Below are 11,410 nucleotides of genomic sequence, written 5' to 3' on the forward strand. Positions count from 1 at the left end.
AAAAAGCAAATAAGTGTTAAACTACCATTGGAAATGTTTTTTAAGATTAACATTTTGGTAACTTCTTGTATTTCATACAGTTTTGAAACCCTATTTTGTACTATTATCAAAAGCAATTGTACAATAAAATCAATTAACTGGATTTTACTGGAAATTTCACTGGTGCAGTAATATATTGTTGTCCCACAATTGTGAATATTAAAATAGCATAGGATTCTTCAATCCGATTAGATATTGTAGAATTCTATTAAAAGCAGCTTTTTGTGGGGGACAGTAATGTCTGATCTAGAGAGGTGTAGAAAAGGAGGCTTGGGCTGTGCATTTCAAAACTGGCTGGTTTTGGGGAGCTTGAATCCACTTTAGTAATGTCTTGAGGGATCATGTATGGCAGCAAGAAAAGAAAATACAATTTCTGTTTTGTAAACATTGCAAGATAGTGATGGAACAACAGGCTATGTTCTAAGGGTGAATTGACAAATTCTGACCTGACATTTTAAGGGCAGTGATCTATGAGTTTTTTTAATTGCTATCAAGTGAGCAATACATACAAGCATGCATCTCCTCTGGCTGAAGAGATTGTGTTCATCACAGCATCCCTGTTCATTCTGTTCTCTTCTGCATTCTCAGAATTGCATTTTCTCAGAGAAAGGCCAAGATAATGTAAACTGTAAAATTATACCCACCTATTCCCAAATTTAAGCATTATATCTCTAATGATGCTAAATCAACTGATAGCTATTAGTCAGTGAGTTGACTGTAAATTAGGTTCATTTGTTTTGTTTTGTTTAAAAAAAATACTTGGAAGAGGCATGCTGTATTCAACACAACTCAGATAATAATAGTGGCTATGTTGTTCATGTAAGAAACTCCAAAATTATAAATATCTCTAGCATGCAACTGCCTGGTTTACTCAGGGGCTAGGCTGGAGGATGGGGGAATTGTCTATTTCCTCTGATTTCAGCCAAGGTAAATAATCTGATAACAGAATGCCCTTTAAACTTGGGACTCTGGCGGTTGTGAGGGGAACAGTAATCAGCAAGCTCAAATTGTTCCATAAGCTCTTTGCCTGATTTCACTGTAAAATGATAAATTACAGGTGACAAAGTGTGTCAAATGGAAGTAGAATCCTGCCAGTCTGGTGCCAAGTTATTTGGAGAACTAATACAAATGAAAATAGTTGAAAATAGTTTTTCCAGTGAATTAACTTGTGACAAAATACCATAGACATTAAGGCATTTGTTGAATACCTTTGAAAATTCAGTTAATTATTTACAAAAGTAATACTTAGGGAGTTTTCACAGTTGGGGGAAACTAGATGGAGACAGTAAAGATGAGATTTAAAAGCTATTTTATCATCCTAGTTATGGTGTGTTCAAGGAAACTCTTTGCAGAAGGTAAATACACTGAATTCTATTGTACATTGAATCTAGAATATGCAGTCTTGGTAACTTAAGTGCAATGTTTTTCATCTCTTTAATGAGTAAACACTGTTTTTTAAATTTAAATACAATTCTGTTGTGACATGGCTGATTCCTGTCTAAGCCTCAAAGCTGTCATATTGAAATGTTCAGCCTTTAGTTCAGAAGAAATTTCTTTAGGAATGTTTTACAATATGTACTATTTGAAATTTTGTACTATTAAAACATTTCATATCTTGAAGTGTCTTGGGGATTGAAGTATTTTTCACTTTGTTACAAAGCAAAATAGTGGAAGTTAAATGGAATCTGCAGAAGTTAATGTGGGGTGGTCCTGCATTTTTCTATCCCTGTTTTCAGCACTGATTTCTTTTGGTTGTTGTTTTTGGGTAATTTTTTTTGTTTGTTATTTTGGGGTTTCTTTAAGTAACCTTATGTCATATTCAGCACTACTCTTTAAAAAGGTTTTCTTCTATTACTGGGGATTGTTGTTTTGGGTTTTTTTAAATTGCCATTCTGCTTGTTATTTGCTTAATTTCCATTTCTTGTTTCTTTTCTCTTAACTGTTCTTAAATTCCCTTTCTTAACAAGCCTAACTCCTGTATTGCCTCCTAGCAGCTTATCCTGCTTTTCTGGTAGCATTTTCTGAATTAAGGAGCTGAGGCACTGCTAATCCTGACACTTGTCACTGAATTTTACAGTTTGTGCAGTAAAGGGTTCTCGTGCTTCTGAGCAAAACAGGGTAAAATAAAGGTGTCCTGCATCAGTTTGCTCCAGTTCACTTTAGGAGGTTTTATTCTACAGCTGATATTCTTGTGAAACCCTAGGAATAAAAGCTGATAAAATTGTAGTATGTCTTCATTTCAGCAGGTCTCAAAAGGCCCTTCATGCTTGTAAGTATTCAGAATTTTGTTCTTGTTTGAAAGCCTGAATCAGTCAAGCTGATATTAGATAAATTAATGCAAAAACATTCATATCTGGGCTGGAATTTTTTAGTGGAAAACATATTGATCTTTTTACAGATACACCTTGTGATTTGCCACAGATAGAAAATGGAAACCTTCCCCAGTACTATTACAGTTTCAAAAATTACTATTTCCCTATGCATAAAGGAAAAAAGCTCTCCTATTCTTGTGTGGTTGGTTACACAACTGAAAGTGGGACTCAAGATGGAAGAATAACTTGTACAGCAAAAGGATGGGCTCCAGTGCCTCGATGCTACAGTGAGTTAGCTTTGTTCACCATTGCTTCCAGCAGGGGCATTTCCTGGCTGGTTTTCCTGGGGCATGGAGGAAAAGAAGCTGCATAACAGAAGGGATAAAACGTACAGGGTGCAATCAATTATTTATGTCGAGACTACATAGGTTTATATATGGAATATTTTTACAACAATACATATTTTAAGGGTATTTACCCATTTATATTTTCATATAAGAACATAAAGTTTCCCAGTTTTCTTAGTCTGGGAAAACTATTAGTTTTCCCTTAGATGTATAACTTCTTGAGTCTCCCTAGCTCTAGATTCCTTGGCTGTATTCCATGTGGTGGTTTGAGATACAGTTTGATGATTGGAGAAGAGTTTCTTCACTAAATTGAGAAAATCAGATTAGATCAGTATAGCTACAAACCCCTTCTTTTGCTTGCAGGAAAACAAAATTATTCCATTCTTTCTTTCTAACCAAGCTGTCTTCTATCCTTCAGGAAAATGCACCAAGCCTCTTTTGGAAAATGGCTCTTTTTACAGCACAGAAATGGACTTCAAAATCCATGAGAAACTGCAATACAAATGTAATCCAGGCTACCTCACCCCAAGTGGTGCTGCTGAAGATACAGTGCAGTGTCAGCCACAAGGATGGTCCTCCCAGCCAAGCTGTACTAACACACTTGGTAGTGTTGTGCATTTTTCTCCTTTCTAATCTCTTGCAGAAGTCTAGAATTCCTCTGTCCTTGCTGTAGGGCCAAACTGCCTATGACAGGCTGTCAGTTGAGTGCTCCTAAAGCAGGTCCTCAGCTGTACCTCTGGGGAAAAACTTGTTTCACAGGCACATGGTTTTGTGCATTTGTAAAGAAATGTAAAATGATAGCTGTAAAATGATAGATTGTGGTGGTGTTTGCAGGGGTCTCAGGATGAGGGAAGAGACGAGAATGTTGACTCTATGTTTCAGAAGGCTTGATTTATTATTTTATGAAATATATTATATTAAAACCATACTAAAAGAATAGAAGAAAGGATTTCATCAGAAGGTTAGCTAAGAGTAGAACAGGAAAGGAATGATAACAATAGTTTGTGTCTCGGGCAGAGAGTCTGAGCCAGCTGACTGTGATTGGCCATTAATTAGAAACAAGCACATGAGACCAATCCCAGATGCACCTGTTGCATTCCACAGCAGCAGATAATCAGATAATCATCGGTTACATTTTGCTCCTGAGGCCTGTCGGCTTCTCAGGAGAAAAAAATCCCAAGGAACGGATTTTTCATAAAACATGTCTGTGACAATAGATGTAAATTGATAGATGTAAAATGAATCAGTAGAGATTAAATCATGCTGTTTCAAATAAAGTTTGTATGGGAATGGATTTCTTTTCCAAATGACAAACAGAAAACCTGTGCCAACAGCTGCATTTGTAGTTATTCATCATTTTACCCAGGATCTGGCCACTTTTAAGGAGTATCTAAGGGAAGCTTTGGAACACTCCCACAAAAGAGCATGCAGTGCTCACGCCTGTGCTTTCTTTCCCTGAGAGCCGTACGGGGTGCCGCGGCTGGAGCAGGGCGGCGAGGCGCGGCCGAACGGGCCCCTGCGGGAGCGCTGCCAGCCGGGCCCGCGCCCGGCCCCCGGGAGCGCCACCGCCGCCGCAGCGCTGTGCCTGCCCCGCGGCCGGCAGCTGCCCCCGCGCTGCACCGGTACGTCCTCAGCCCCGGAACTCATCCGCTGGCACAACAAGTCACCTGCTGCTTTCTTCTGCTGCTTTCACCGCTGTGTTTTCTTCCCAGGGATCACTTGCTCCGCTCTGAGTGAAGTAGCTCACGGAGGTTTCTATCCTGTGAAGAAAACTTATGAAGAAGGAGATGTAGTTCACTTTTTCTGTGACAAACATTATTCTGTCACTGGATTTGACTTAATTCAGTGCTATAATTTTGGGTGGTATCCAGACCCTCCAGTGTGTGAAGGTACCCTGCTTTTATAGTTTTACTCTGTCAAATTCTTAGAGAAAAGAAGGTGTGAACCTTCTTTCAAGAAATGCTTTATGAATACAAAATAAAAATACAGTTTGTAGCCTAAATGTAAATCAAGTGTCAGTCAAAGGGCAGGGAGCCAAGGCAACAGGAAGGGGAGCAATGGTAATTGGAACTACATTTCAGTGAACTCTAACAGCAGGAGAGATACTGTCTCTTACTGTCCAAGTTGTATCCCAGAGAAGCAGGAATCAGCAGTTACAGGGAATTTTTTAGACCCTGAAGCTCAATAAACTGTTCAGAGTACATGAAGGGTTAACCAGGTCTTCTTAATCCTACCTTGTGGGATGGGGAGGTACCTCTTGAGAGGCATTAAAAATAAAATTTGTAGCAAGGTTCTCCTTAGCTTGTGGTACTTTTCAGAGTTGTACAACCTCCTCAAACTTTCCTTGTTTTGAACAGATTAAATAAAAGGTTGTCCTGAGGACAGGAATACACCTTTAGAAATTGCTATCACTTCCCCAGTCACTGGGGGATAATGGAGAATCTCAGTAAATCAAGTTCCAAAAGAATGAAAGGTGAAGCAGTTGAGATATAGAACAGAGCAGGAAGCAGCACAAAACAACCTTTACTACAGCTTAGACTCCAACCCTGTGTTTATTCTCATGACACAGCAGGAACTTTTTTTGAGTGAGTGCAGAGAAGGTGGAGATGCTCAGGAGGATGAAAACAAGGCCTAAATCTACTTTTGAGGATACAGTAATCACAAACTTAATTTGTAGATAGGAAATGGGCTATGGTTATTGCTTCTTCTGTAGCATTAGAATTAATACATAATCTGCTTTAAATAGTATATGAATGGAGGGTATGGGAGATTTCTATTTCCTGGAGTCCTACAAAGGATATTTTTTAAGTCTCTGTGGAGAAATTACAAATTTGTTTATAGCAGTACAATGACATAGTACTTTTATTTTATATTTGTGGAATGCAAAATCACTTGTTTGTTTGGGTCTCCCATTGTATTAAGAAAATTTTATTAAGAAATTACTCTGGCTTAGCCAAAAAAAGCCTTTTGAGTGATAGGCTTGCATTGTGTATGGTGAGCTTAATTGTGTACATGGTTTTGGCAAGACAGAAAACAATATGCATTTTTTTATTTTCAGATGTAAAAAATAAATGTCCTCCACCACCACTCCCTCATGGCCATACCAGCACAGCCAGAAGAACATATCATAATGGAGACAAAGTTATTGTACAGTGTACCTTGGGAAGGAGAGGATCTGAGGAAATCCAGTGTGAAGGAGGAAAATGGACATCACCCTCTATCTGTATTGGTGAGTTAGTTACTTCTGTGAAGGCTGACAGCTGAACTGAAATGATTCTTCAACCCATGCCTTAATTTTCTGGAGAGTCTCACTTGCTATATCTGCAAAACTGTTATCCTTCCTCTCTTAAAAGGCTTGAGAGACAAAGTGCTGCATATTTTACAGGCAGTCCGTGGTTCCCAGATTAAAAGGATCAGCTAGGTGAATTCAGCTGCCACCTGTAACATCTTCCCTGGAAAACTGGGATTATTACATTTTGGAGTGCATCATGTCTGCCTGTTTTAGTACTTTACAATGAACTGTTTCTGTGAAAACTGGTTCTGAGTCTCTGCTATGGTTACAGAAGCTGTGGATAACCAGGAATCTGGGACAGCACCACCACCACTCGAGGCAGATGCAGAAACAAAGGCAAACCAAACACATCACAATGAAGATGATATGAGTAGGTGAACATTACTCTTCTTTAAAAGGGATTCTCGAATCCAATTATAGGCATTTTATGACTACTTTTTTTCTTTTGCTATAGGACAGTCCCTTATTCTTGAAAATGCTTGCATGGGCAACAGATGTCAATGTAGCCGATAAATAAAAGGCTATTGTTGCTTTTTTCTTAATTACACCAATAAGCCTGCTGTGTATTTGTAATTTTATTTCATACAGAGCATTTATATTCAGTCATTTTGTACTCTTTAGTATTATTTGGACATGCAGCTTCATGAGTATTTTGTTGTTCCTTGATTAATATTTGCAATAACATTTTTTTGAACCACTCATAGATGAAACATTTAAAGTAACAAATAAGATGGTCTACATCACATAAAAAGAATTAAACTGTATTGAGTGTAAAGAAGCAAGAGTCAAAAATAGGCATAGATGTAAAGTGTGGAGGGAAATAAAATGCATGTCTAAAATTCAGAAAGTCAAGTGTAGAGTTTCCACAAATGAAACCTGGAAAAGGAATTGTATTGGTTTGGATTCTATTTGTTTGCAAATTTGTTTGCTCAGTCTAGTATTGGTCTAATACTTTCACCTGTGTTAACAATGTTGTAATCTAATCAAGACTTAATTGCCTCTCTCTCTATCCCATATTAGAAATGCAGCAAGACTGTGCCTCTCCACCTGTGATTAAAAATGGTGCTGTCCTGGGCCCAGTACTGGCAAGTTACAAAAATGGTTCCTGGGTAGAATATGTTTGTCAGCATTACCACTTTTTGGATGGGCCCAGCACTGTTTATTGTCACCAAGGAAACTGGACAGAACAACCAACCTGCTTAGGTGAATCTTGGAAGGAAAATTACAAATTACATTGTCATATGTAGTATAAAAAGGGAAAATTGGAAGGAACCTCTAAATAATCTTTTCATTACCATCTTTCCTCTTTTGTTGGAGTTAATAAAGATTCCAGAAATATGAGGATGAACCAAAATTAAATTTTTAGCAGGCCTCTCCTGCTGGGTATCCTCTGGCCTGTTTTTAAAACCTGCCAATTAAATAGATTCCTCTGTTTCCTGAATGAGCTATTCTAGTATATAGCTATTCCTGTTTCCTAGGAGGATTCTCCAATTTCTTTCCTCCATATTGTCCATTCAGATAATTTCTTCCTGTCTTTCAATAGATGATTAGAAGGAATGGTGTAGCCATTCCCAAAATTGCTTTTAGATACAATTAACAAAGAATTAGCGATGGCTTCTTGGACTTTTGTTTTTAAACTTTCAGGCTTTTTTTTTTTTATATCATGTGTCTTTATATCTTGTTTCATGCTGGCATGGACTTTCAAATTTTCCTGTGCTGCTTTTATGTATGCTGCTCAAAACAATGTATAGAACCCCCTGGAGAAAATTACCAGTGCTAGCAGGAATACAAACAAGAGTTGTTTGTTTATCTTTCCTTCCTTCCTCTAATGGAACAATTAAATTTTACTAACATCCTGTGTTAAATTGGCTCACCTTTCAGTTTGTAATCTACCATGAAAATGAAAATACACAATCACTTCAGTTTTAATTGCATATTTCTAAATGAACAGAAGTTACCTCATCTAGACTGAAATTTTTGGATCTGAGTACTCAAATTTAAGAAATCCTGTGAAATAATGAAATCTCACTTCCTGTGAGCATTATTTGTCTCATTAGCATCCCAATAAGCCCATCATCCTTTGCATGTTTTTGAGATTTCTTTTATACACTCACCTAAACAGACCAGAAAGAGCACATGCTGATGTTAGCTTCAGGAAAATTCCATGGGAATTTGGTGTTACACTGAGTTTCAGGAAAATTCCACGGGAATTTGGTGTTACCCTGCTGTCACCAGACTGCCAATAACTGAGTTCTCCTTGCCTTTCCCTCAGCAAAGCATCAATAAGGGTCTTTATCAGCCAGTGATTCTCATGGAACTTGTAGAAATTTATTTTGTAGGCTTTATTGATGGTGAACAGTGGTTTCAGAAGTTAATGAGATTAATCATCTAATGGAAAGCTACAGTCTCTGATGTGATCCTGGCACTGGGTTTTAAGAACCTGTCAGAAAGCAGCCATTCCTTTTGCATGTATTTGGTTTTTGTTGTCACTTCAGACATTTTCTTTCATTTGCATTTTTCTATGCATCTGTAGTTCTTTCTTTGTCTTGCAAAATTGAGAAGCATTTTAGAATTATTGACATGGGGTTCTTTCTTCACTCCTACAAAAGGGAGCTAAGAAACCAGTTAAGGTGGCTCCTTATTAAAATACATTTTTATTTCCCAGAACCATGTACTCTGAATGTAACTGATATGGACAGCAACAACTTAACATTGAAATGGAGACGGGAAGAATTAGTTTTCCTCCATGGAGATCTCATAGAGTTTGAATGTAAAGAGGGATATAGTTTTCTCCAGACTGCCATTCCATCTCTTGGGAGGACACAGTGTGACCAAGGCAGACTGAATTATCCAAAATGTGTTATTCAAGGTAAAGCAATAATTTTTTTATTGCATTTTTAATTAATCAATCATCTTAGACCTATTTAGAAATTATTTGATTTGCTTTTAGTGTGGGCCTGGAGCCTGTTGTAAATAACCAGTGTTTAGGCTTCAACAATACAGATGCACAAGGCAACTCTATTGTTGAATATAGCCAAGCTTGGAAAAGTGATACACCTCCCTTTGCTGTGCAAGGCTGTAGAAGGAAGGGGGAAGCTCTGCTCTGAGCCCAGAAAAATGAAAGCTCTGTAGAAAGAGAGCTGTAAAAAGAAAACCTTCATGTTCATTTAATTTATGATAAAGCAGCCAATTTGTTCGTTTCTTATTCTTAAATGTTTTTATTGTTGTTGCAGCTGCTACAGAAAAATGTGGCTCTCCACCCTCTATTGCAAATGGAGCTCTGACTGTCCCAGCACTGCCCCAGTATGACAGTGGCTCTTCAGTTCAGTATATTTGCTCTGACTATCATTTTTTGCAAGGCTCTGAGAGAATCTACTGCTCTGAAGGACAATGGACCTCACCTCCAGTTTGTATAGGTAGGTGTGATAAACAAGATAAAGAAGCACTTATTTCTATATAGAATTCATAGCCTCAAGGAACAGCCTGGGAGTGACCTGGAAGGGCCATCTGGTCCAATCCCCTGCAATGAGCAGGGCTGCTCAGAGCCCTGTCCAGCCTGACCTTGGCCTTTCCCAAGGGAAACAAATAAAGTAACAAATACTTCCTGGGAAAAGGGAAAATAGGGGAAACTGTTCCCGTGTTTTCCCCTTCTCACTGGTGGTAATGACTTCCTTATGTCTAGGCTGAATTTATCCTCTTGTAGTTTAAAACCATAACCCCTTGTCCTACTGCTCCAGGCCATACTGAAAAGTCTGTCTCTTTCTTATAGGATCTTCTTCTTTTATGCTCTGGAAGGGTGCAATGAGGTCTCCCTGGATCCTTCTTTTTGCCAGGCTGAACAACCCCAATTGTCTCTAAAATCAGCTCCTTATAATTTATAAATTGAGTATTGTCAGCCAGAACTTTTAAGTCTCAATTTCAGCATCTTCAAATGACATGTGAAAGTTTAAATAGAAGCAAGTTAAGCTCATGTGGTGCTTTATATTTCCTCAACTATAGTATGCCTGCAGTAAAATAAGACAATAGGAAATAATTAGCAGTTTTAGTGTAGCCTGGTCAAAATAGTCTGTTCAAAAAAGAATCAATTTATTAGCAGTGATCAAGTCTCTCTTTTTTAGAGCCGTGTACTTTGTCAAAAACTGAAATGGAGAAAAATAATGTGCTGCTGCAAGCATTCTATGCAGACCAAGTTTACTTTTACCATGGGGATTATGTTGGATTTTACTGCAAACAGAACCATTTTGGAGCAGAATCTGGCACAACTTTATTTCAAGTACAGTGTGAGAGAGGACAGCTGGCATATCCAAGGTGTGTTGAAAGAGAAATGCAAGTATGGACTTGAGGAAAGGCCATAGGAAAGGTATGTATGTGTTCTTTATCTCTTATAAGCAGGTGAATTAGGGTGGCCTCGTGTTCTCCAGGTTGCTCCACTCAGCTTTGGGAAATGAGTGTTGAGTTTGAGCCGGAGGGGGATGGAAGGGAAAGGCCTTTGTGGGATGAGGATGAGCAGTGCAGCACAGGGATGCAATATTAGCATACACATTGAAAAAGCTGGAGGAAGGACTTGTACATCTTAACAGCACTCATGTCTCCCTTCACAGGTAAGGAGCCTCTAAAGGACTGAACTTGAGGAACAATATAAAACAGAAAATAAAGTTCTTAAGGGATCTGTAAAATTTACTTAAAACCTAAAAGTATACAAATTGACTGAGAAGTTAATTTTTTTTAAAAACCTATTTTAAGAATATTAAAATCCAAGTACTTGGTACGATTTCCTATGACACTTAAATATTGATAGTCTTAAGGGTCTGCCTGAGAACAAGTGTGACTACAGCTATGAAGAAAATCCAGGAATATGGACAAAGTTTGCCTTGCATCCATTTTAGTCTGATTTAATAAAAAAGCCACTCTAAGGTGTCTTCTGTCTTTCATGTCTAAACTCATCTGTCTGTGAAATCATACCATATATGGTGCTCTGTATGGCTTCCAAAGCTTTTGCAAGAGTTACACCAATGAATAAGACAAAAAAAGAAATTAAAGCATTCTGGAATAGACAAATTCTGCTTATTTAGTCAGAGCCCAGCCGACCAATAGGTGGAAAAAAGGTTGATAAAAATACTTTACACAGTACATATACAGCAATAACCTTCTTCTTACAGAGCAACCTGGAGCAAAAGGGATTAAAAGGCCCTTGCTGGAACAGCTGTTGGAAGTAGAATTCATTCACCCATCACTTGTTCTGGATGTACACACAACACTGGCTGTGTGGCTGTAACCAGAGGACAGGATGAGGGGCATTGCAGACATGAAGGCAGCATCTTGTTGATGAACTTTGAGGCAAAGAACATATCAAATATTCAAGCTACACGTGGGGCTGCTGCCCCACCTACCTGTTTTAGTGACATGCCACATTTTCTTAT

General features: G+C 38.2%; 1 protein-coding gene across 1 annotated transcript; it reads left to right on the plus strand.

Annotated features, from left to right (window-relative positions):
- The first annotated feature begins 1,315 nt into the window (after positions 1-1,315).
- On the plus strand, positions 1,316-10,332 carry LOC136559801 (coagulation factor XIII B chain-like). Its single transcript, XM_066555198.1, has 10 exons — positions 1,316-1,394; positions 2,438-2,638; positions 3,117-3,302; positions 4,159-4,587; positions 5,757-5,927; positions 6,262-6,360; positions 7,011-7,193; positions 8,656-8,859; positions 9,224-9,406; positions 10,109-10,332. The coding sequence occupies exons 1-10, from the start codon at positions 1,316-1,318 to the stop codon at positions 10,330-10,332; spliced, it is 1,959 nt and encodes a 652-aa protein (XP_066411295.1).
- The last annotated feature ends 1,078 nt before the right edge of the window (positions 10,333-11,410 follow it).

The sequence above is a fragment of the Molothrus aeneus genome, chromosome 9 (assembly GCF_037042795.1).
Source record: "Molothrus aeneus isolate 106 chromosome 9, BPBGC_Maene_1.0, whole genome shotgun sequence".
Classification (NCBI taxonomy): domain Eukaryota; kingdom Metazoa; phylum Chordata; class Aves; order Passeriformes; family Icteridae; genus Molothrus; species Molothrus aeneus.

Bases quoted from the DNA above. Each gene is read 5' to 3' on its own strand.
- LOC136559801 (XM_066555198.1), top strand. From the start codon at position 1,316: ATGGAGACAGTAAAGATGAGATTTAAAAGCTATTTTATCATCCTAGTT. The intron at 2,639-3,116 runs GTGAGTTAGCTT...TCTATCCTTCAG, and splicing joins TCCAGTGCCTCGATGCTACA to GAAAATGCACCAAGCCTCTT. The intron at 3,303-4,158 runs GTAGTGTTGTGC...TCTTTCCCTGAG, and splicing joins AAGCTGTACTAACACACTTG to AGCCGTACGGGGTGCCGCGG.